The sequence below is a fragment of the Panthera pardus genome, unplaced genomic scaffold, assembly GCF_024362965.1.
Source record: "Panthera pardus isolate Hobbes unplaced genomic scaffold, ASM2436296v1 HiC_scaffold_8, whole genome shotgun sequence".
Taxonomy (NCBI): Eukaryota; Metazoa; Chordata; class Mammalia; order Carnivora; family Felidae; genus Panthera; species Panthera pardus.
In genome coordinates this window covers 121,224,436-121,250,570 of record NW_026527013.1, presented here as the reverse complement: position 1 = coordinate 121,250,570, position 26,135 = coordinate 121,224,436, and the positions used below count along the sequence as shown (strand labels likewise).

General features: G+C 36.3%; 1 protein-coding gene across 2 annotated transcripts in view; it reads right to left on the bottom strand.

The window, feature by feature from the left end:
* The window catches only part of ZNRF2 (zinc and ring finger 2), a 99,868-nt gene that overhangs the window by 13,024 nt on the left and 60,709 nt on the right, over positions 1 to 26,135 (bottom strand). Inside the window, exon 3 of one of the 2 annotated variants that reach the window (XM_019443712.2) lies at positions 2,570 to 2,675. In XM_019443712.2, the coding sequence (XP_019299257.1) occupies positions 2,570 to 2,675 (106 nt within the window). Of the gene's footprint in view, positions 1 to 2,569; positions 2,676 to 8,322; positions 8,490 to 26,135 lie in introns of those variants that run through there. The other variant, XM_053898588.1, reaches the window with a different exon arrangement.

Below are 26,135 nucleotides of genomic sequence, written 5' to 3'. Positions count from 1 at the left end.
AATATACCTCTACATTTTGGATCTTCTAGATCTTTCAGTAAAGTTTTAAAATCCTTGTATCTTTTGTAGGATGTCTTCTTAACATAGCTTACTGCTATTGTAGTTTCTGTGGGTGTTAATATTATTCTAAAAAGAAAAAAAGCTTTTATTTTTTCTTACTGAGATATCAATGAAACTAACATTCATGTTGAGCTTATATCTGAAAACCCTGGTAAGCTGTTAACAATTTTAACAGTTTATCTAACATCTATTCTTTGCTTTTGTTTTGAAATCATTAATACCCAAGTATAGAACTGTAATGCATTTTTTCTCATTTACTGAGATAATATGGTCTTTCTCCTTTATTAACATAATATGTTGCATACGTAAGTTTTCTAATCTTACAATGTCTTTATATTCCTAGCATAAGTCTAATTTAGTCCTGAGGCATTACTTCAGATAGATATTGATGCATTTGGTTTGCTAGTATGTTTTGTTTTTTTTTTTTTTTTTGATTTATGTTCATAAATTAGAGTACCTTCTAATTTTCTTTCTTATACTCTCCTTGTCTGATTTTGGTATCAAGTTTATACTATTTTTACAAAATAAGTGGGGGAACCTACCATCCTTTCCTACCTTGAGGGGAGTTTAACAACGGTTAACATGGTGTTCTTTGGACGTCTGTAGAACCTGCTGTCAGACCAATTTTGTAGGCCTCTTTGTAGGTTTTGGGGTTTTATTTTTTAATATCTGTTGTTTTTTAAAAAGTTTTTCTTAATAATTACTTATAATAGTTATTATAGTCAATTCACGTGTTCTGTTTCTTTTTGAAATATCTTGGTAATTACTATACATTGAGATATATAGTTAGTAACATAATAAATATACTTATATATTACATAATATATAATGAATAATATATAAAATAATGTTCTTAAGGAAATTGCCTGTTTTCTTTAAATCGAAGAGTAAATAAATTTCTCACAGATTTTTCCATTTGTTTTTTATTTCTACTATGTCTGATGTGTCATTCCTATACTGTTCATTTTTTCCTCCTAGAGATGATCCTGCCAGAGGCTTATCTATTTCATGAGTCTTCAAAAACCAAACTTTTGGCTTTGCTGGCCTCTAGTGTATATTTTTTTTCCCTTTTTTTCCTTCTCTAACCTTTATTATTTTCTTGTTCTATTCAGTGTTAATTCATTTTTCTAAATTCTTAAGGAAGAATTGGGTTTAATGATTTCCAGTCTTTTTTCCCCACTCTAACACAAGCTCTCCATGGATCACTCTAGAAAAATGGCAAGACTTTTCATTATTATCCAGTTCCAAGTGTTTCTAAGTTCCATTATGATTTCTTCTTTAATCCACAAGTTACTTAAAAGTATGTGTGAAGATAATTCATCTTTTATTACTGACTTCTAAGAGTGGCCAAAGACCGCTTTCTGTATGGTATAATTTTTCATAGTTTGCCAAACTTGCTTTATGGCCTAGTATGCCATCAATTTCTGCACATGTAATGAGTGCCTGAAAAGTAAAGATGCTAATTGCTGGGTGCAGATACACACGCATCCATCAGACAAACCTGTTAACTCTGTTGCTACATTCTTCTAGGTTTTGACTCATTTTGTGTCTGCTTGACACAATAAGAACTGTATTGAAATCTCCCATTATCATGACATATTTGTCAATTCTTTTCAGACAGTTCTATAAATATTTTACCTTGAGACTCTGTTCTTAGGTTCACCAAAAACTGACTTTTATGTATACTTTTATCATCATATCATACTAATAATATTTTTGCCAAAATTTATTTTGTCTGCTATTATTCTAGCTTTGTCAGTTTTCCTGTAGTTAATACTTGCCTGGATACAGTTTTGTATCCCCTCAGTTTCATATTTTTCTATATCCTTATATTTAAGTGTTACTCATCAACAGCATATCCTGATCTTTCAATCTCTTTTCCACTGGTGAGTTTGTTTCATTTAGAATTATGCTGATAGTACATTTATTCTTGTCTCTTTATTTTGTATAATTTATTGTGCTCTCTATGCTTTTCTCCACCCCCACCTTTAAATAAAATTCTACCTTATTCCTTTTATTGTTCGAAAGTTATAGTTTTCTAGATTTTTGTGTTTGCTTTAAATAATTTTCTACCCCCGATTTTCCTGTGTTGCTCTGAAACCAAGAATCTTTTATGAGAATCCAGATGGGTGTTGGGAGTCAAATAGGCGTGGCTAAAATCTCAGCTCTTCCATTTACTAGCCATGGCATTGGGGAGATTTCCTATGGTCCCTTGGCTTATTCCCTCGATTTTAACATGAGATTATTACAAGGTGTACATGGGCTAGCCTGGCTAAGCCATTACGGACAATGCCTGGGTAACAGTAAATGTTTAACAAATGGTATATTTTTTAATACAAACATATTTGGGCTCAAATTTTAGTTCTAGCAGGAAACAAAGGCTGTTATTTTTTAAGAAATGGGTGGGGGTTTCAATTAAGAAGAAAACTTTTCAGCACTAACAACAATGTTTGAAACTTCGAGAAGCATCTTTTTACTATCAACTTGGTCAACATAAAAATAAACTTACCCTTTATGATATATGCATAGACAAGGCAGTCGTGCTATAGTATCTCCCTGCTGCAATTCTTCAAGGCATATTGCACATTCCCCAGCATCTTTACTCAGTACATCCTCTGAGGAAAGAGAAAAATGAATTCAGGACAATAAAACTGAAAGAAGAATTACGGGAACGTTATAGAGTGGTGACTGCCATATTTTGTCCGAAATACATAAAACTTGGCAACCATATTTGACACATTATTCATAAGTCCGTGAATAATATTTACCTTTACCTATAGACGGCATCTCTTATTTCCATTTACATTTCATTGAGGCATTTCAGTAAGCAAGAACAGTACAGAGTCCTCTAACTTGCAAAGGATTTTGCTATAAAACTTTATCATCAAGTCAGTTATTTGCAATTTGGAATCCATTTTCCTTCTCTTACTAATCATTATTAATTATTGCCTAAGATAGTTCAAAAAACCTTAGAGCGTAATGTGGCTGAAGAGACATGAAACTACTATTATAATTTTTAAAATTCTAAAATAACAGGGCACTTGGGTGGCTCAGTCGGTTAAGCGTCCAACTACTGGTTTCGGCTCAGGTTATGATCTCACGATTTCGGGAGTCTGAGCTCCGCATCGGGCTCTGTGCTGACAGTGCAGAGCCTGCTTGGGATTCTCTCTCTTTCCCTCTCTCTCTGCCCCTCCCCCACTCACGCTGTCCCTGTCTCTTTCAAAAAAAAAAAAAAAAAAAAAAAGAGTGTCTTATAAAACTCTAAAATAGCAAAATTGGATTAAGTTAAAGAAATCACCCTGCATATGGTACTTCTTTTAAAAGGTCTGCTTAACTCAAGAAGATCCAAAGATTCCGAAAGGTACTTTTGGAAACCTGAGGATTTCAGGCATGCAACAATTCTTAATCCTTTTCTAGGACAATGCAAGGCCCACACCAGGCAGCGATTAGAGTGGCTTCCAGAGGGCCCTGCAGAGTGTTTAAAACACCCGACTGGTAAATAAAGCCCTTTACAAAGCAAAAATTCCTTTTGGAAAAAAAGTTACCCTCAATTTAGGTTTTATACTGGAAATTTAAGTATTTTATTAATGTTAAAGCTTAATTTTTCAAAGGATCTTGCATAAGATAGAGTATGTTAGCCAGATAATTCTTTGTAACTCTTTTTAAGTGAGGAAGAACTGAAACCACCATTACTGAAGAGTATGGAGAGGCTGCTCAACGCAGGAGAATGTGTACCCAGCAAGTGCAGAGGATGGAAAGGTAAAGCAGGAACACGCAATATACATTTACACCACAAAGAAACAAATCACTGTGTTTAGAAATGAAAATAAAATAGGATAAAGAGAAAAGACTACACCAATCTCTAAATGCTGAACGACAGAGCAAGGTAGGAAAGTTCCTAAAATCAAGTATTTGTTTGGTAGTCTCATACCTCTTATAAAAAACAGCAAATGTAATTGTGCATATATCTGTAGTCATTCCTTGTAGAAAAATTCATTTCCATAAGAAGTAGTTCCCCATTTAGTCATTCATTTTGAGACAGCACATTAGAAGGAAACACAGCCTTTATTGGGTCTATACCAGCAGATAATTTACCCCTAAAGCTGGAGGGGTAACAGGGCAACTTCTGCAGAAAAAGGCCTTGGCAAGAAGAATCTAGGGGATACGACTGAGATGATTTTAGCTAACTGCTGGCTAGTTCACAAGCTAATATATCACAACCAGAGAATTGACCAGGATAAGTCAAGCTGGATAAACAGAAACTGCTGCTTGCTCATTAACACGCGCCCTAATGTGCTATCCCCATTTTTCTCTTCTTCACCCTGGAGGTCCCATCCCTACCTCCACTCTACACACCCCAACCCTGACCCCAAGTCTTTCCTCCTTTTCTTGATCTCCATTTTGCTGTTATTGTTCTGGCTGGCTTTCCACAGATAGGAAACCAGTGTGATGTAAAAAACCTAACTAGTGACTGTTAATTGGTACACTGGGACACACAAAATGAGGCCACTCCAGTTGGCCCCACCCACGTCACAAATCTAAACCTACATCATCCTGCACTTATGGAAAACACCTCACTGTCAAGGCAACTGAACACCAGTCACAGTCTTCCAACTTGGCTTTAGCTAGCTTACATTACCCTAGGCAAGAGGACCCTGTTAGCCAGTCGTGCCCTGTTTCAGTGCTGTCTCCTCCAACATCCTGTAAGAAAATACCTTGGGCAGTGCTTGTGATGTACCATACTCCCTCAATCCATGCATTGTTTTCTCTTGAATAAAGTACATCAAACTCACCATTAAATTGTTTTAGTTGTGCCATTTGACACTAGGGTGATAGCAATGAGTGGATGTGAAGGAAACAGGAAGAGATCTTAGTAAAGGTCTGTAACTCCACATAATATGGTATAGTCACAGCATAGATTTCTTCCACTACAAAGACATACGGCATCGTAACAATGAGTCTAAGTTCTACAACAAACTTCAAAACGTCAGTGATCACTTTTTACCAAGCCTAAAACATCAATGATTATAACATGTACCATTCGTTTACACATGAGCAAGTAAGAAAAAAAATACCACCATTAAAACGACACAAAACAATTTTAAGATACGTCTCATTTTCCAGGGCAGTTAAAGTAAAAAAAGGAAGCGTCTTAGAATTGGTGAAATATGGTATCATGTTTTCTACCTTTTGGAATACATTAACACTGCATCTAGTTTTAAGTAAATATGAACCGTATAATCTCAATTATCTTGAATTAAGAAAATAAGACAGGCCAGCTTTTAAAAAATAAAGAAAAAGTATTGCCTTATTTTTGCCATACACTACTAGGTAACAGATTATCAATACCAAGTGAAAAGAACTCGAAATCCATCAAGTACAAGCTTCTGAGTGCATTGTTCACAGAAAAATAGCTGTCTTAACAATACTTTTATGGTGACTTACGACCAAGTCTCAATTCTTACAATAGGTTTTTAAAAATCAATCTTTGAGTTGAAAAAATTTTAATATCTTGAAGGCCTTGGTTTCATCCTGTTTCTAAGTGAATTTATTTACAGTACAACACAGACAAACATCATCTGCATATAATTAACATAATGGTATTTATTTAAAGAATATAATGTTATGCTTTGCAGGTACTAAGTTAAGAAAATCATTTCAGTTTAATCTAAACTGCCATATTAAAGTCAGCCATTTAATCATAAGCTCCCTAAGCCCCAGTAATGAAAAATAATCAGAACTTCATTTTCTACGTTAAGAAAGGTACACCTATATACAAGAACATCCCAAGCAAATTTCAATGCAGAAGCAGCCAATATCCACTGTAAATAGCTTCTAGTGAAATGATCTCTACTCAGAAAACGTTAAAAGCTAACAGCAACAATGCCACTATCCAACTGCATTTTGATAAGCAACTGAGTCAAAACACAGTTCACTCACTGAAAAACTTTATTTATGGTCTCAAATAGCAAAGGCTAATTTTCAAATTTGAAAATGTCACTTCCCATAAAAATCTGTCTTTTTATGTTCGAAAATGTCTTTCATTTTTAAAATTCACTATGCAACATGATTTATTTTTGCCTACGTGGGAGTTTGCTAGAAAATTCCCTTTTCCCTCTCCATTATGACACTGTCCTCTCATTCAAAGGAAAAGTTGTGAAACATTCAGAGTTATATACGGCTGGGAAAAACCACTAAATCCAGGATACTGAAGCATCTTCAAGACAGCTGGGAAAAGACTGATAAAAATCTTTAGCCAGTCAATTGAAAACATTCATAAAAGTTTTCCTACCATAAGCAATAAGGAGTCAACAGTTTACAACTGCAATACATTGAGGGCAGGCTACTAACTAGCCAAAGTTCTTATCAGAGGAGGGAACACTAATAGATTTCACTTCACGGCGAGCTAGTCTGGATTCCCGCTCTCCACAAGCATTGACAAATGGACAAGCACTAAAGATAGTGAAGAGGAAAGTAAATCTGTGTTGCTTTTTCAATCGTTGCTGGTGTCCTACTTAACATTTGGAACACTGAAAGTTAAACAAGTGTATTGCTTATCATGCTAATTCTTCTGTCTTATTCATATGATGCAAGCATTAATTTAGGTGTACTGATACAGGAAAGAAGAATTCAACCAGGAAGAGACCAATGATTTCTAACCAGAGGTGGGCACCAGAATCACTTGGGTATGCATTCTGTCTCAACACAGAAGAAAATAAATTACAAATACCTGGGCTCCATCCCTAGAGATTCTGAAATACACCCCTGCCTCAGAAACACAACTGCTAATAATGGAACAAGCATGCTGAAGAAGAAAGAGTGTAAGATTGAAAGTTGAAAACTTAATATGAATTCCCATCCTCACAGTTAGCTATATAAGCTCCAAAATATTGGTCATCTTTGAGTTTTCCTTTTATTCTTTTTTTCCCCTAATATTAATACAATAAAGGTACCTAAAATAGTATGGACATGAAATTTTAAAGAATTATGTGAAAAACTCTGTAAGTTATGAAAACATTATACAAAAAATCCATTTTTATTGCCATTGTTATCAGAAAATACTTTACGAACTTCTCCAAAAACAAAGTTGCTCACTTTTCTCTCTCTTTTTCTCCTCACTCTGGTATTCTAGTTGTTTTAACTTTACATGATGTATAAATAATCCCATGGCCACCAGAAACTTCTATAGGACACTCGACCTAACCATTTCCAGAGAACTATTATAAATTTCAAGGCTTGGAACACAAATTCATGCAAGCAACATCACTTAATTTTTAAATGTTTTGGCTTCATTCTATATTTAAAAGTATTATAAATGTCCACTCTGTGACATATCTTTACATATAGTTAATATTATTTATTAATCCTATGAGGTAACTAATGTTACCTTCACTTTATAGATATGGAAATTGAGGCTCAAAGAAGTAACTTAGCAGAAGTTACTAACCTAAGTAAGTTCTGGGGTCAGGACTCAAAATTAGGCTAAGTCGGTGGGCTGTTTACTACATGAATTTTGTTACAAGAAGTAATTTCACTTTAAAATAGAATAGTGAAGCAAATGAACTATTTCAGACAACTTTAAGTATGAAATACTCAAGATCGAGATGGCACATTAACTTAGAGGATGTATGCTCAAGACTGATCATATGCTTTAGCTTCTGGAGTTATCAAACTGCTATAAAAACTGGTATCATCAGAAATGAGCTTACAGTTTACTGCTTATTTGCTTCTATTGGACAGGAAAATAGTCCTGTCCAATTAGAACTTTCTATGATGACACAAACAGTCCTTTATCTGTGCTGTCTGGTAGCTACTAGCCACATATGGCCCGAAAGTAGCACTTGAAATGTGGTCAGTGCAACTGAGAAACTGAATTTTAAATTTTAATGTTAGTAAAATACCAAACCTGAAAATATATAATAGGTGAAGAACATACATTTATAAGCTAATTAAAAACTTCTGTAGATTACTCTTTCACTTATAGCCTCAAGCTCTTAATTTGCATCGCCCAACATTAAATTTCAAGCAGCCAAAAATGCAAAATTAAAATATTTAGCAGATACAAGCACATAGCCATAGTTATTGCAGATCAAGACAACACGAAAAAAAGCAGACAGCCAAAATCCTTTTGAAAATTAAGAGAGAGAGAAAAAGAGAGGAAGAAAGAGAGAAAGAAAAGAAAGAATGAACGAACGAACAAGTGAGACCAACTCTGTTAGAGGCAGCCAAGAAAACTCCATGCGGAAATTTCATAGTCATCACAACTGTATTTTCAGATCAAGCATCCAAACAGCTATATGACCTTTTCAGCAAAATACAATGCCAAGCACTATTATGGATCAGGCATTTTACCTGAAGACTTATTTTTTGTTCTTGAACCCTCAATGATAGCAGTAGAAAACAAAAGCAGCTGAAATGTGAAATAATCCCTAGAAAAATCAAGAATTAAAAAAATTCACAACATTAGTAAGAAGCAATTACTCAAAGAATGAAAAACAGGGACTCACAAGGTTTATTAATAAATACTTTCAGATATAAATTTATCTCTAATGGACTTAAGAGAAGAAGTTAACATTAATATTCTAGATTATAGATCTGTGAGCTATTACTGTACTCAAATATCATAAGAGGAACTAGAGATGATACTTAGGGAAATTGCCATTTTCACTATGAGACAAATAGGTAAATAAAAACATAGGAATGACCTTTATTAAAGTGACTAAAACTCAAAGTTCATGGTCAGCCTATGCTTTTATCCTTATTAGACACTCACTCTCATTCAGCTTGAAATTACTGGTTTCCTCTGCCTCAGTGCCACTGACAATTACTGCATCAATGCTTTCTTTAAATATAACGGAGAACTGACTAAGCATATAGCTACTTTTCATCTGCACTGTTAGAAACAATTTAATATTAAGACTAGTTCTTTAGAAGTGGGTAGATGGAACTTGTGACTCTTCTGATGACTTTTAAGGGAAAATGTGTATTCTTGGGAATATTTTTGGAAATAGACATTTGGTGCCTTCTCCAAGAAAATGTAAGTAAAATAAAATGGAACCCAAACTCTGAAGGGTAAAATACACAAATGGAACATAAAGTCAATATTCAATAGATTTAGCTTTCTTGGGCCTTTTGTTCTTAGCTTACTTTAAAAGGCTAGCTAGGGTTGGGTATTATGTAAAATTAGGTATGTAACAAGCTGCCAAAAGTCACACAAGTCAACCTAAGTAATTGTTAGGTTACCAAATTGTTCCCCAATCTTCAAATCAAGGGAACTTTCCTATGCCCCTCTCTGTCACAAATCAACAATAAACCAAAATTCACAACCAATACACTGATTTGCTTAACGCTAAACAAGTACTTTCCTAAATAAGTTATGCCCATTAAAGAGCAAGAGAATTATTTTAAAACAGCTGAATATATACAAAAACAGAATATACTCTGAACTAAACTTAAGTTTGGTCCACTTTTATTTTGAATCACACTGCACAGAGAAAACACCTGTCCTAAAAATACAAAAAGCTGATTTTCAAGCTTAATATACCACTGTGTACTTCTAAAATATAGGCTCTTAATGGCAATAAAAAGGAGTCAAGCAAGCTCTGTAATATGACGCAGCAAAAAAAAAAAAAAAAAAAAAAAAAAACCACCAAAAAACAAAAACAAAACAAAAAAACCCCAGTGTTGCTTATAGACAGTTCTAGGTTCAAGTTCCAACTCGTCAACATATTGGGGAATAGAATGAGAATAACAATACCTATCCCACGGGGGAGTGGTAAGAATTACAGGAGACCTGTTAAATGTCCAGCAGTGTAGCTTCATAGTAGCAGGCATGTTCTGAACACTAGCCATGTGATAACTGCCAAGAAAGGACTCTTCCTCTGAGTTTGTTTTCTCCAATCTAAGAAATGATGAAACCCATTCCACCTGTCTCTTAAGACTGTTGTGAAGATCGAAGGAGACAATGCAAATGGAAGGCGGCCTCGTGGAAAGAGAACAGGCTTGACCTTTGGACAATGTGCAAACCTCTTTGAGCCTCGTTTGTCTTCAACTACATTGCAGGTCATAATACCTGTATCTCAGATGATATTTTATTTTGATGATTAAAAACAAAAGAGCTAATGAGTGTGAAAATACTTACAAGGCTCTAACTAAACGTTAACTGAATATAAACACCATTTTACTACAGCATTATTGAAGTAAACTGAAAAATGTCAACTCAAATGCTATTATAACATGCAAAAACACATGTCAGAACTATCATCAGATTTTTTTTTAAGTTTACCTATTTTGAGAGAGAGCACGCGTGCACTTGTACATGGCGGAGGGGCAGAGAGGGAGAGAGAGAATCCAAAGCAGGCTTCTGCTCAGCATGTGCAGCTCGATCCCACTACCATGAGATCACGACCCGAGCCATTATTAAGAGTTGGATGCTTAACCGACTGAGCCACCCAGGTGCCCTCCCCTTTTTTTATTTTTATTTTTTTTTTAATTTTTTTTTCAACGTTTTTTATTTATTTTGGGGACAGAGAGAGACAGAGCATGAACGGGGGAGGGGCAGAGAGAGAGGGAGACACAGAATCGGAAACAGGCTCCAGGCTCCGAGCCATCAGCCCAGAGCCTGACGCGGGGCTTGAACTCACGGACCGCGAGATCGTGACCTGGCTGAAGTCGGACGCTCAACCGACTGTGCCACCCAGGCGCCCCTCCCCTTTTTTTTAGATTTATAAACTAGGATTCTATCTCTTTGTTAGAATGAATTTGAGAAAGAGCATGACAATGTGTCTGTCTGTCTACTCCTTTTGTTGACTGAAGCTAAACCATGGTGTCTTTCCCTTCCGCTTCCTCCTGAAGCTGTAAGATAATTAGCAGGCTGACTAATAAATATTATACAAAGGTCACAAACTCAAATGCCTGAAGGATAGCAAGAAGACATTCAAGAAGTAGCTCATCTTTTTAATCATTTTGTAAGAAAAAGAACAGCACAGTTGTGACAATAAATACCAAATGAAGCAGGCCTCAGTTTTATGGATTAAAACTGATGTACACAGTCCTATCTAAAGGGGCACTTGCTATGATAGCAGAATGCCATGGAGGAATGAGGGCCCAGTGTAGCCAGATATTACATATTTAAGGCAGCTGCAAATTTAGGTTTCTAGGTGAAATTTCTCATTTTCAAAATACTGAAAAAAACCTCATTTTGATACTGTGTAAACCAAACAGAGTAGAATGAGTCTACATTCTGAGAATGTAGTCAGATGTAGTCAGTACTCTGTAATCTCTGTAATAAAGAAGCAGTCAATTCCATGAAGCCAGAGAACCCTCTATGCTGTGCTTACTCTACCAAGTAGCATAGTGTTTTGTACACAGCAAGTGCTCAATAAACATTTTTTGAATAACTAATGAAGCAAAAGATCTCAGGAGACTAGAGAAAACACCAAGTGACAAAGAAACAGCCAATGAACAGAGAAAATGCCCCAAAGCCCAGAAGTTGTTGCTTCAGTGGCTTTGTTTGCAGTCTGGTGACTCAGATGAGATCAGATCTATTTTTTGTTAAGTGTACTCAATTCTTTACCCACGAGGTTATCAGCCAATCAACAAGAAAGTACTGGACATATGCTGAGTCTGCCAACAAATACTTACAGGTTTATTAGTATATATGAGGAAAGTATTAAAAGTATGAATGCACAGGAAAGCTATTTAAAAGGTCCACTCCTGAGAAAACAGAGTGTGAAACTCAAAAGTATCTGGAGACAGCAAGCAGGGGTGAACCAGTAGCTGTGATAGTAACAGTCATGAAACACTGACAACTCAGACTTCTTTCTCGATCCCCTCTTATCCTGCTACTACTAAATTACTAAAATAACGGTGACTACCTGACGGATCGTGGAGAATCTAAACCTAGATTCATCTGAACTTCAGGTAATGAAAGTGCCCCAGCGTCACATGAAAATCAAGAAAGAGCAAGTGTGAAAAGGGCTTTTTAAAAAAATCTTTCTAAGGATGGGGAAAACACACTGCTTTGGAAGGTCTATTTCCTTTCAGCAGATCTGCTCAAAGCTGACCGACCAATCCTTAAGTTGCCCAGGCAGTCAGCAGTATCTGAGTGACTCTCACATGGACAAGGGAACAAGGCTGCCTCGACACTGAGAAACCAGAAAAAAGCCACAGAGCTGGGCTGAGGATAACACTCTCCTTGTACACCCAAGAAGAGGGCAACTTCTTTCCTCACACCTTCCAACAAAAAGGGCTTAGTGTGTCAAGTTAATGATCACTAAGCTCTTCTTCTATCAGAGAAGAAAGTAACGCTAAGATCTACGTGTGTGTCGAGAGATTCTACAACTGCTAACATGATGTAACAGAGAAGGGTCATAGCTAAGTACACACAGTAATGTGAATGAAGGTGAACCAGCCCAAGAACCGAAACAGACGCTTACTGCAGTGTCAGAAAGAATGAATGGAAGGAAGCAAGGAAGGGATGGAGGGGACGGAGGGACAACCACTTTATAAGTACAAGTTGCTAGAACCAAAACCCATGTTTTGTTAATACTTCAGAGAAAGAGGAAAAGAAACATCAAACGACTTTATTAGCAATCTAGAATACATATCACGTCATTCCAAAAAAGCCCCAACATGTCATGAATGAAAACATATGACACAGAGGACAAATCCAGCTCTACTACTGAAATTCCAGAGATTACAGAAAGAGGAGCCCCTGGCTGACTCACTCAGAGGAGCATGCGACTCTTGATCTCAGGGTTGTGAGTTCAAGCCCCTCATTGCATGTTGAGATTACTTAAGTAAAAACAAACACACAAACAAAAAACACTTTTCAAAAAGAGAAATTACAGAAAGAGAAAAAGGAACACAGAAAGAAATACTAATCAAAGAAATACTAGAAGAAAATAAACCCCAAGCTGACTAAAGGAGTTTTAAACCGAAAGGGTTCATGAAGTTTTAAGCAGGATTGATTAGAGATGGGAGTAAGGTTGAAAAATACTAAAATCGATGCATCCTGGGGGAAAAAAAATACAATTTCCAACCTTCAAAACACAAAATCAACCCGTAAGCTTCCAAATATAAAGAACAGGAAACCTTAAAATTAAAAAAATAATGAGAGTTAGCCAGACTTCTCATCTAGAATACTGGTAGTCACAGCACAGAACAATTTTATACACTTAAAAAACCAACAAAACAACTGAAATAACAATATCCTATATTCAGCAAAGATAGTTATTCTGTGGGAGGGCAAACCAAAAACATTTGGGCATCCAAATGTTATTATACTCATTAAGTGAATAATCCATGAAAGGTATCTAAGGAAATTATTCATGGAAATGCTTCTAACAAAAGAACATTAAAAAACCAAGACCCCCCCCCCCAAAAAAAAACCCACAAAAATTTCAAATAGAAAAAAACAGAGTATAAACAACAGCAGTGGGAATTAAACATGTATAAGTAAAATTTAAATACAGAATACTGTGATTGAAACTGTAATGTAACTATAGGTTTTTGAAATAAAAACAGTGTTTCACTAGTGTAAACTTAATGATGCAGAATGTAAACTCTATTTCACAACATCTAGGAGTTGGGAGATACGCGGGAGAGAAGTCGGGGAGACGAAAGTGAACAAGAATGGCAGAAAGCACAAAGAAAACCGTTAATTTTGATAGAATAAAATAGAAATATATGTTCAAAGATACATATTAAAGTAAGGTTGTCATAGGAAAAACAAGATGCAGAGTAAAAGTAACAAAAAGTTGTTAATTAACTTGGAGGGAAGGGAAAGCAACTTCATTAATCAAGGGAAGGCTGGGCAGGAACAAAGTAAAATAAATAATACAAAATAAGTGATGGAACAACACCAAATTCGCCAGCTTTATAAAATATGTGTATTGGATAGTGTAACAGAACATCATATAGCTACTATCCAGCCTCAACATGAATTTATTTGCCATGAATTCAAACAAACAAACAAACAAAAACACAGAGAAGTAACTATCCTAGAACACATGCAAAGATATTACAGCTCAGGAATGAAGATGAAAAAGAAGGGGAAAAACAACTTATAAAATGAAAATGAGGTGGAAACTAATAAGAAGCACAAAGAAAAATTCCTGAAATCACAGGGACAGAAGGAGTTAGAAACCAGAAAAATAAGCTGGAAATGAAGAAACTATTAAGAATTGAAGGGGGACAAAAAAGGTATCTATTGAAAACAAGAGCTCCAACTGCTATCTACAGCCAAAAGTAAAATGCAAGAAAACATTACGAAAATGAAAATATAACTAGAGCTGCATATTTGAAGGACACATGGAGTCCTCGAGAAAAATTAGCCATGAAAACCCAATACTATTTAAAGTATATCCTACAGCAGATACTGGTCATAAAAAGTAAAAGTTCTTGGGGCGCCTGGGTGGCTCGGTCGGTTGAGCGTCCGACTTCGGCTCGGGTCATGATCTCACGGTTCGTGAGTCTGAGCCCTGCGTCAGGCTCTGTGCTGACGGCTTGGAGCCTGGAGCCTGCTTCAGATTCTGTGTCTCCCTCTCTCTTCCCCGCTCATGCTCTGTCTCGCAAAAATAAATAAACGTTAAAAAAAAATTAAAAATAAAATAAAATAAAATAAAAGTTCTTTGAGTACCCTGACAAGAAAGACTGTCAATTCTAAAAGGAAGGGAAATCTGGCTGATATCAGACTTCTTCGGAGCAGCATTTTACACGACAGGGCTGGAGGAACATTTATAATATCCTCCAGTAAAGAAAGTGTAACCCAAAGATTTCAGACCTAAGCAAGAAGTGTAGGGAACCATTTCCCATGAGTCCTTTTAAAAGATTTACATGAGGATGAACTTCACCTAACCAAGAGATGCCTAGAAAACTCCAAGCAAAATGACTGGCAGGGAGAATTGAATCTACTTAAATGTAAGTTCAAAAACAAATGTGGGAATCATTCTAAGATAATATATAAACTGAATATCTAAATAAAGTTAAAAGAGCTAATTATTACCTTTAATAACTGGGTGTCAAGTATCATTTAAAGCTGACAAAGCAAATAACGTAAGTATAAATATGTTTAATACTATATGAGTAAACAAGAGATAATTTAATAACCAAAATTAGGATGTAGAAGAACTTTTATTGTTTCATTCATCATATTTCATCATTGCTCATAGAAATAAATTAACAGAGGGGTGCCTGGGTGGCTCAGTCAGTTAGGCATCTGACTTTGGCTCAGGTCATGATCTCACAGTTTGTGGGTTCAAGCCCCACGATGGGCTCTGTGCTGACAGCTCAGAGCCTGGAGCCTGCTTCAGATTCTGTGTCTCCCTCTCTCTCTGCCCCTCCCCTGCTCGTGCTCTGTCTCTCTCTCAAAAATAAACAAACATTAAAAAAATTTTTTTAAAAAGAAATAAATTAACAGAGTATAAAAATAGGAGCATCAAGGTTATTATATAGTTACATTTATGAACTAAAAAGCTGTAAAATAAGAAATGCAGTTGTTCTTAATTAAAAGAAGAAACATGGAGCAAAGAAAAACTGGCCACTTGGTGGAATGTTTTTAAAAAGCTACAGAAACAGGAAGTATAATGACGGAATTAAAACTAGCTATATTACTAAATGTAAATGGACTAACCCAATATAGTTAAAAAAAAAAAAAAAAAAAAAAAAAAAAAAAGATTAGACCAGATCCCAAATAAACTTAACCCCGTATTGTACACAAGAAGCGTATCTGAAACAAAAAGATGAAAGATGAAAATAAAAGGAAGAAAAAACACTTATCAGGCGAATAGAAACAAAAGAAAAATTATTATTATACTTTTAATATCAGACAAAGTTATATAGTCCAAAAAGCATTAAAGGAGACACAGGACCCTTTAAATACTAAAAGATGCAATTTGTACCTAAGGTATATAGTAATTATAAATAACAAATGATAGCATCAAACAAATAACAGCATCTATGAAGCAAAAAATGATAGACAAAACAAAGAAAAATAGAAACATCAACAGAAGGAAACTTTAATTCACCTCAGTCCATGACAAATCAATTGAAAAACAAGATGGATATAAAAGACTTTTTAAATTGAACATGAATATGGAACATTTGCCAAAAATGACCACATAGTAAACCACAAAGAAAAACTTAGCAAATTAAAATACAGAAATAGTACAGGTAACATCGTCTGATCACAATACAGCAAAACCAGAAAACAGCAAAACCGGAGGGAAAAGGCACCTAACACCTGGGAATTTTAAAAGACTCTCACATAACTTTTAACTTAAAGAAGAGAGCCCCCAAAACACAAAATATCTAAACAACAAGAAAGTAACAGTGATGGGGCACCTGGGTGGCTCAGTCAGTTGAGCGTCGGACTTTGGCTCAGGTCATGATCTCATGGTTTGTGAGTTCGAGCCCTGCATCGGGCTCTGTGCTGACAGCTCAGAGCCTGGAGCCTGCTTCTGCTTCTGTGTCTCCCTCTCTCTCTGCCCCTAACCCACTCGCATTCTATCTCTGTTTCTCTCAAAAATAAATAAACATTAAAAAAAAAAAAAGAAAGTAACAGTGATAAACAGTGAATAAAAAGAATCTATGGAACAGAGCTAAAATATCAGAGAAAAACTCATACCCTTGCATATTTATGCTGAAAAAGGAAGGGAAGGAAGGCAGACAGGATGGAAGAAATGAATACTCCCAATACAACAGACAAGGACAAGCACATCTAAGGAAACCAGAAGAAATAAGATTTTAAAAAGCCTAAGAACAGGAAAAAGGTTTTCTTTTTTTTTTTTTTTTAACATTTATTTATTTTTGAGAAACAGAGCGAGACAAAGTGTGAGTGGGGGAGGGGCAGAGAGAGAAGGAGACACAGAATCCGAAGCAGGCTCCAGGCTCTGAGCAAGCGGTCAGCACAGAGCCTGATGTGGGGCTTGAACCCACGAACCGGGAGATCATGACCTGAGCCGAAGTCGGACGCTCAACCGACTGAGCCACCCAGGCACCCCGAGAAAGTTTTAAAACAGGAAATAAAAAAGACCCAAAGGAATCTAACGGCAATAATAAAAAGGGTGAAAGAGAGTAAAAACACAGATATAGAAGTTAAGAAAAAAATGGGAAAACAATCACATTTGGGCAGAAAATTAAAAATCCGTAAGAGACTAAATTTACTAGTAACAATATGCACAATGAAATATGTAACTTTCAGGAGGGAAAGACAGAAATCCAAATAGATCAATTTCTGTAGAAATCAGAGACAGCTGTCTAAGAGTGATCCTCAAAGAGCATGAGGCCCAGACACTTCCATAGGGAGTTACACCAAACCTTTGAAGTTCAGATGGTCTCAATGCTATTTATACAGCTGCAGAACATAGAAAAAGGAAATCTGAATTATTTCTTCTGAAGCAAGCATTACATTGATTCTAAGACTCAAAAAAGACTACCCTTAAACTGGTCCAACCTCATTTTTGCAAATCCTAAATAAAATACTACCAAAATCACTCCAGCTCTACACTAAAGGTAAAACTAGAAGTATTATCAGAAACAGGGACACTCAGTATTATTAGAGCTAGAAGTATTACTAAACTAGTATTACTAAACTAGAAGTATTATCAGAAATGGGTGGCTCAGTCAGTTAAGCACCAACTTCAGTTCAGGTCATGATCTTGTGGTTTGTGAGTCTGAGCCCTGCATAGGGTTCTGTGCTGTCAGCTAGGAGCTTGGAGCCTGCTTCAGATTCTGCGTCTCCCTCCCTCCTTCTCTCCCTCTCTCTCTCTCTCTCTCTCTCTCTCCCCGTCCCTCCCCTACTGGTGCTCTGTCTCTCTCTAAAATAAAATAAACATTAAAAAAATTTTTTTTAATTAAAAGAAATATTATCAGAAATAACAAATTCACATACATCCCTGACCAAGCAAGGCTTCCAGGACTGTATCCCATATACCTACTCATACACATGCAAAATACCAGGAACAATTTAACATCCATTAACAATGGGCTAATTAATAAATTGTGACTCACCCATCTATAAAATGTAAGGTAATTATAAAGAACAATGCTCATTTGGAATAATTTCCAGGATATACTGTATTACGAAAAAAACCCTAAGGTTCAGAACCGTCTACAGCATGATATCACCATGTAAAAAGTTTGGGGGCAGAATATGTGTATATATATTTGCATGTGCAATCACAAGAACCGATCCCAAGAACTGATAGCATTGGCTGCCTCTGGAAAGGGTGAATAAGGGACTGAGGTGAGAGAGGGACTTCACTGGGTATCCTTTGCATCTCTTTGCTTTGGAACCACTGCAAAGATGTTATCTATTCAAACACAAAAGTAAAATCAATTACGAGAGGGATGAGCAAAAAGATAGCAGACAAATGCAAATAAAAAAACTGTTGGGAGATAATTTTCCATAGGTCTTTCACGTTTCAACATGTTTTGGACTGTCTTTTCAATGATCTTTGTAGAGCAAACAGCCTTGGAAGACAGATGCAGTGTCCTCTCCAGAGCCAAGAGTAGATCTGCTTATTTCCCACAATAAAAGATTTGGGTTCCCTAACCATGCTCAGGGTTCCTCTTCTGCAAAGCAGCTCAATGAACGTGCAGATATCACCTGGCTCTTCTCACAGAGAACTGGGGCTGGAGGAAGTGGCACAAGAAAATGCTGATATCTTGGCTATTGCTGTGAGTAATAATAATGAAAGTCCTTTGATTCCGGTTTCTGCCAGAATCCATGAAACTGTAGCAGACTAACTTGTCAGCTTGCAGAAAGAGGAAAATCTCAGGCCCTTCATAATTTTTGATAAGCAGTAGTCAAAATATTATCAGATAAACCAGATTATGAGGTAAAGTAGAAGAGAGAAGTATATAATGCAAAAAGATCCAATCCAAAAGGAAAATACATCATAAATATTTAGGCAAATAATATAGCTATGAAATATATACAGCTAGCCAAGGCAAATATCACCAAAAGGAACTAGACACTGTAAATAAAATAAAAAATTGATAAAATTACAGCCATAGAGGGTATATTGTAACAAACTTCTTCCTAAATCTGTCAGACGATGTAGACCAGACATAAGCAAGGAAACCGACTATTTCAATAATGCAATCAACCTCAATTTATTCTAGGTACATACATACACATGCAATTAAAAAAATAACAAGTAGAGGTGCCTGGGTGTCTCAGTCATTTAAGCATCGGACTCTTGATTTTGGCTCAGGTCATGATCTCGTGGTTCATGGGTTCAAGCCCTGCATGGGGCTCTGTGCTAACAGCCCAGAGCCTGTGGGAGATTGTCTCCGTCTCTGCCCCTGCCCTGCTTGCATGCATGCTCTTTCAAAATAAACATTTAAAAGAAATAACATGTCAACTTTTTACTCTACATGACATACATGCTTCTCATACATTCGCGATTTATAGAGCTCAACAATGTGCTCGGCCACAAAGAAAACATGAATAAATTTTAATAACATAGATATTATAAGCAGCATTCTCTAATATCAAGATCAAAATGACTGCTCATTACACATATCCCTTCCCCCAAAAAAGGGATCTTTGAAATTAAGAAGGCTTTTTTTTTTTTAGGGGCACCTGGGTGGCTCGTCTGTTGAGCGTCCGACTTCAGCTGAGGTCATGATTTCACAGTTCGTGAGACTGAGCCTCGCATCAGGCTCGCTGCTGGCATAAACAGAGCCTGCTTCAGAACCTCTGTTTCTCTCTCTCTCTCTCTCAAAAGTAAACATTAAAGGAAAAAAAAAAAAAAGGCTGTTTTTTGTTTTTTTTTTTTTTTAGTTAACCTCTGAGTCAAGCAGATAAAAACTGAAATGAGAAGTTATCTAGAAAATAACAAAAAGAACATTTTACATTAAAACCTCAATTATAACTAACCCTCTTATAAGAAAAGTATTTCTATTTCTAAAATACCTTTATTAAAATGGAAAGACTGGAAAAAAGTGAAGCAGCTTTAATTTGTACTTATTAATAAGTTAGTACAAAGTTAGTATAAAGTTAGTCATGTTAGTACCTTTATCTACAAGTCTAAAGTAGCTCTTTGAAAATATCAATGAAATATATGCCCTTTTTGGCTAGCCTAAGGCACATAAAGTACGAAACCAAAAGTATTTATTTGAATAAAAAAGGCAATATAAAGGATATTTAGAAGATGAAGACAACTGTCAAAAAATATTATACGTGCAATTCTATGGCAATTTTTAGGAAATTTAGAGGATATGGATTATTTTCTAGCAGAATACAAACTTTTTAAATTGACTCAGGAAGCAGAAAAACCTGAATATACTAATGATCACAGAAGTTAGAAAGACTGCCAAAGATCTACCTTTAAAAAGGTAGACGGTTTTATAGTTGAACTCTGATATGAAAAGAACAGTACTTCCTGGGTTAAATTATCCCAGAGCAAAGATGGAAAGCTTTCCAATTCATTTTGCAGCATAATCTTTGTCTGACATAACTGGTATCAGTGCTTCAATGGAGCAGTAACACATGATCAGAAGGAGTTAAATCCAGCCACATTAGAAACCAACAGAACTCAACTAACACATGAGAAAAATCAACCTAATTTATCAATAAATAAAAAAGAGAAAAGAGCATTTCGTAAAATTAAGCTGTTTTTGCTTTAAATAAAAAAGAGAAAAAATGATACATATACAATAAAGATAATTTACCATAACTCAAAGCAAGCATCTATTAAACAGTGAAATACTAAAGACACCGAACGAAACAAGCATGTCAACGGGCATGATTATTTTATCTACATTGTTTTTAAGCTTCACACTAATGCAATAAGACAAAGAAACAAAACATGTACATGACACTTGAAAACATGATCTTCATTTGAAGATAACGGTTGTAAATCTAGAAAATCCAGGGATTCACCTATAAGCAATAGCTTCTCTGTATTCCAGCAAAACCAGTATGAAATTCAAATGGTAAAAACAAATGCCATTCGTAACAGTAACAAAACTATAAAATACTAGGTATGAACTTAACAAGTTTAACACTAAATATATAGATTCTCAATGAATCAAAACAAATGTAGATAAACCATGTTGATTAGCAAACCGAAAATTTTTAAAGAACAGCATTGAGCAAAGACAGTATGCACCCTGAAACTTAAACGTAATGTTATATACCAATTTTACCTCAATTTCAAAAGAGAGCACACATCTTTCTTAGTGATTTAATAAGGGGTAACATACAGAGTCCAAGTGTCTTTTGTTAATAAATATTCAACTCCTCTCTTCTCTACATATAATAAACATAAAATGTTTAAAGTTAGAAAATAAGACTTCATGGTAGAACCCCTCACTGAGAGAATTCCAAAGTATAAAACCTAACACAATATCAGAATTAACTCACATTTTCCATCTAAAAAAACGATAAAGTCTTTTGTTGCTGGGCTTATAACAGTAGCTCTCATTCCCCTAAATCCCTCTCAGACACACTGGAATATTTACAATAAACTAAGATCACGTATTTCAAACTATACATGTGCCACATACAGTATGTTTTAGTATATCTTAGGAGTACTTAAAATCAGAGAGTATATATGGCACATGAGAAAATTTTGGAAGAAAATTCTTTTATATCACCGGTAATGGGAATATGGAATTAAAAAAAATCTTTTTTTAAATAAATCTCTTAGGATTCAGTCTCCAGGTTAAACTTTTACAATTCTATATGCATTTACTGATTGATATATTTATTTTATTATACTTTTGGGTGTAATTCAGTATTATGCTATACTAATTTTGTTACTCAAATTGTTCATTGGGAGCTCTTTGAGATTGGCTCCTGTGTCCCTCTGATATAACCTTATCTTTTTGGTTTTTGAACAATTCCTTTCTTTCAGACAATACACAATCTCCAGGCTTTTCTTTATTTTCTCTGCTCTAGCCCTAGAATCAGCCATTTTGCCCAGGGGCCCTGGTTCCTTTTTTCTAGAGATTTACTTCTAAATATTTAGAAACCAAGATCCGGGTGCTGGATGTCAAAGATTTTTTTAGTTATAAAAAGGTAGCTCATACCAAAAAGCATTACGAGGAAAGGGCCTACGATTAAGGTAAAATGCTGAGGAGTACAGTTTAAAAAGAATAAGATAAAAAGGACACCTAAGTAACAATAATCTAGGAGGTGCTGAGAGGTCAAGAAGCCTGGAGATTCCAAAAATCAGTCTATCAGAAAATGGAAGAACCAAGCAAATCATAAATCTTAGTAAATATTTAGATGGCAAAAGAGTAGGACCACCTAGAATATACTCTTTATTACTTTTACTGTTCTATTAACTTAATACACTGTTAAAATGTTAAGAGTTAAATGCAACTTCTCCAATAATGCAGAGCCACTAAATTAATACTGTCTTCCCTGAAACCAAACCACTCAGTTTGAGTGGCTGAGAAGATACTTCTCAAGGCCATCTCTGAGGCAAATCCAGGCAAGTATTTTGAATTGTCCAGACTAAGAGGACTTAAAGAGGGGGGAGAAAAAGCATTTAAAAAAAAGTCATTTAAGAAAAAGTCATTTATTACTTGAATAACAAAAAATAATCACAAGCATTTCTTTAACATTCCTCCCTAAAATCTTTCTTGAACTCAACAAAATATTCCCTCTGCCAAATACTTACACCTCCTTTTTTGGGGGTGGGGGGTGGGGCGGGAGAAAAAAAATCACAATTCCTAATTTTCACATTTTGCAAAGATCAACATCGCTGGCGTTGTGTTTAAAGCAACTAGGTACTCTTACTATCTTTTTTACCCCAAACTGAGTCACTCCACATCTGACCCTCAAGTCACCTGAGACTCTGCTGGAGAAGGTTACTGAAGAGTCCTAACTGCAGGTTAACTCACTAGCTGAACCCAAGCAATCTGGAGGCTCCTCACCCCGTCCTCTGTCCTTAAAATGTGCATTCTGCTTCCCGTCCCTGATCCCTGAAGCCTCCGGAAGGATACAGCCTTGAGGCAGTTAGGTGGTATTGAGAACATCTAGACAACATACGAGGCGGAACCTAAGTTGGGGCCTCTATGTAATCTTTTAAGATTTGGCAGAGGGAGATCTACTCGTATTGTTACCGCCCGAGACAAGCCTCTTATGTAAGTTCCCTTGCTTATTAAAACTGTCCCCAGAGTGCCTGGGTGGCTCACATTTGTTTAAGCTTCTGGCTCTTGATTTCTGCTCAGGTCAAGATCTCACAGTTCATGAGATCAAGCCCAGCATCAACTCCACGCTGCCTGCATGGAGCCTGCTTGGGACTCTCTCCCTCTCCCCTGATTAAATAAACATTTAAAAAAAAGAAAAACGAAACCTGTTCCCTACTGGGGCACCTGGCTGGCTCTGTCACAGGAGCATGCAACTCTTGATCTCAGGGTCCCGAGTTCCAGCCCCATGTTAGGTGTAAAGATCACTTAAATAAATACTGTAGGGGCGCCTGGGTGGCTCAGTCGGTTAAGCATCCAACTTCGGCTCAGGTCATGATCTCATGGTCGGTGAGTTCAAGCCCCGCGTCGGGCTCTGTGCTGACCGCTCGGAGCCTGGAGCCTGCTTCTGATTCTGTGTCTCCCTCTCTCTCTGCCCCTCCCCCACTCATGCTCTGTCTCAGAAATAAACATTAAAAAAATTTTTTTTTAAATAAAAAAAAAATACTGTTAAAAAATCCATAAAAAATAAAAACCAAGAACAAAAACAAAAACTGTCACCTCTCAATCTGAAGTGACCTATCTCTTCTTTTAGTCTCTGGCCTCTCCCTGCCCTTTGCGTAGGGGGGCAGTTTCAGATCACAGCCAGGAACTCCTGAAGAGAGGAGCTCTGGAATGGACACTCTTCCCTCCCCTTTTCTAGCTCTCAGCCCGTTCATCCTCTCTCCCGGCTCTCTTTCTCTTCCCCAGGCTCCAGCTAACCACTTCCACATCAAGTCCCACACCATTCTCTAAACTGGTCTTTAAAGAAATTCTTTTCCTTACAAACATTTTTGCATATGAATGATCCAAGTTCGAAATCATTTATTTTAAAACTTCATTATATAGTCGTATCTTTTCACTTTCAATTCTCTTTTATTGAGGTCTCCCTCGCTCCAAACTATGCCTACTTGTTATTTCTAAACAGGTGCTCCATTTCTCTCCAAATCTTATTAATACTTCCAAGATCTAGATTAAATATCTAAATAGACTACAACTTTTACTATGCACATCACCATACATATAAAATATTTTGTGAAAGGTCAAAATTGTTGACAGATGTGGGCTGAGGTCCTAGCTTTGTTCTTATATAGAGGAAACAAAAAATGAGATAAATCTGAAAATGTACTTTATTCATATTTGTATTAGAATTCCTTGGAATTGAGATTTTGTCAATATCACACACCTTAACAAAAACTGGGACAGGGAACAAGACCTTTTTCCCTTTGAGGACAGGTATGTCAGTTCACTTGGTCCTTCTAAAGGTCTTTGTTTTGTTTCTTCACATTCTTAAAATCAGGAAAGCTTACTTGGAATGTTAGAATTTTTTCTTTTAAGTAGGCTCCACACCCAGTGCAGAGCCCAACAAGGGCTTGAACTCACAACCCTGAGATCAAGCCTGGAGCGGAGATCAAGAGTCGGATGCTTGGGGCGCCTGGGTGACCTCAGTCGGTTGAGCATCTAACTTCAGCTCAGGTCATGATCTCGCAGTTGATGAGTTCGAGCCCTGCATAGGGCTCTGTGCTGACAGCTCTGTGCTGATAGCTCAGAGCCTGGAACCTGCTTTGGATTCTGTGTCTCCCTCGCTCTCTGCCCCTCCCCTGCTCATGCTCTGTCTCAAAAATAAATAAACATTAAAAAAAATTAAAAAAAAAAAAAAAAAGAGTTAGATGCTTAACCAACTGAGTCACCCGGGTACCCCTAGAATGATTTTTTTTTTAATGTTTATTTATTTTTGAGAGAGAGAGTGTGAGTGGGGGAGGAGCAGAGAGAGGGAGACACAGAATCTGAAACAGGCTCCAGGCCTGAGCTGTCAGCACAGAGCCCGACGCGGGGCTCGAACCCACGAACCATGAGATCATGACCTGAGCTGAAGTCGGACGCCTACCGACAGAGCCACCCAGGTGCCCCTAGAATGATTTTTTTTTAAATCAACATTATGACAGGGATACAAAGATAAGGAGAACACAAAAGAGGCAAGACTTATGATATGAAAGCTCTATGAAATGAGACAAATCAAGAATCAGTAAAGAAACTTCGTCATCCTTCTCAAATAAATCAGAAATGAAATCTGAAACCCTCTTCATGCTTTAGAAATCTATCAGAACTTCCTTCTCACTGAACTATGTACTTGAGTTCAATTTCTATTCTATGTATCTTCTTTTTATACTACAAGGAAGGGGTCTATCTCAAGACAGTTATCCATGGGTAGTCACCTTTCTACAGTATTCTATTTCCATAGGGAGTATGAAAGGATCTATGCTTCCACAAAGATTAAGCAATCTGCCTATCAAATTCAGACTTCAGATTTTAGCTGAGTAGCCCACCATGTTGCTCATAAAAAGTAGGAAATTTTTTTTTCATTAAATTGCAGCTTTAAATTGTCACATTATATGACAGCAGGTAGTTTTCTAATTACCCTTCCACCCATCCCCGATTTCTCCATATATTACAGAACTATTACTGCTGCCCAAGCTTTTCTGGTATCTAATTTGGAAGTAAATAACTATGGGCTTTTAAAATAAAATACCAAAGGAATTGCAGATTTGTTAGCATGTTAAATACAGCACCAACTATAGGTTTACCTCTCAAAGCCAAAAATAGTATTTCTTAGTAAGAACTGGTCTTGTTTACTTGGCACTCAATACCTGCAAAGAACTATGCATGATTTCTCACTTGATTCTTACAATAAGTCTAGTAAGAGGCACTACTTCTAGTCCTCAGTTTCTGGGAGAGAAAACCAAGACCAAGGTTATATGGCTTATTAAGTGGTAGAATAAGGATCTGAACTCAGCAAGCTGAATTCAAAGTTGGTACTTTGTTCCAAGTACTGCTGTTTTGCATAACATTTTAAATGCAAACAGGTGCTGCTCCTGAGCAGCTATGTT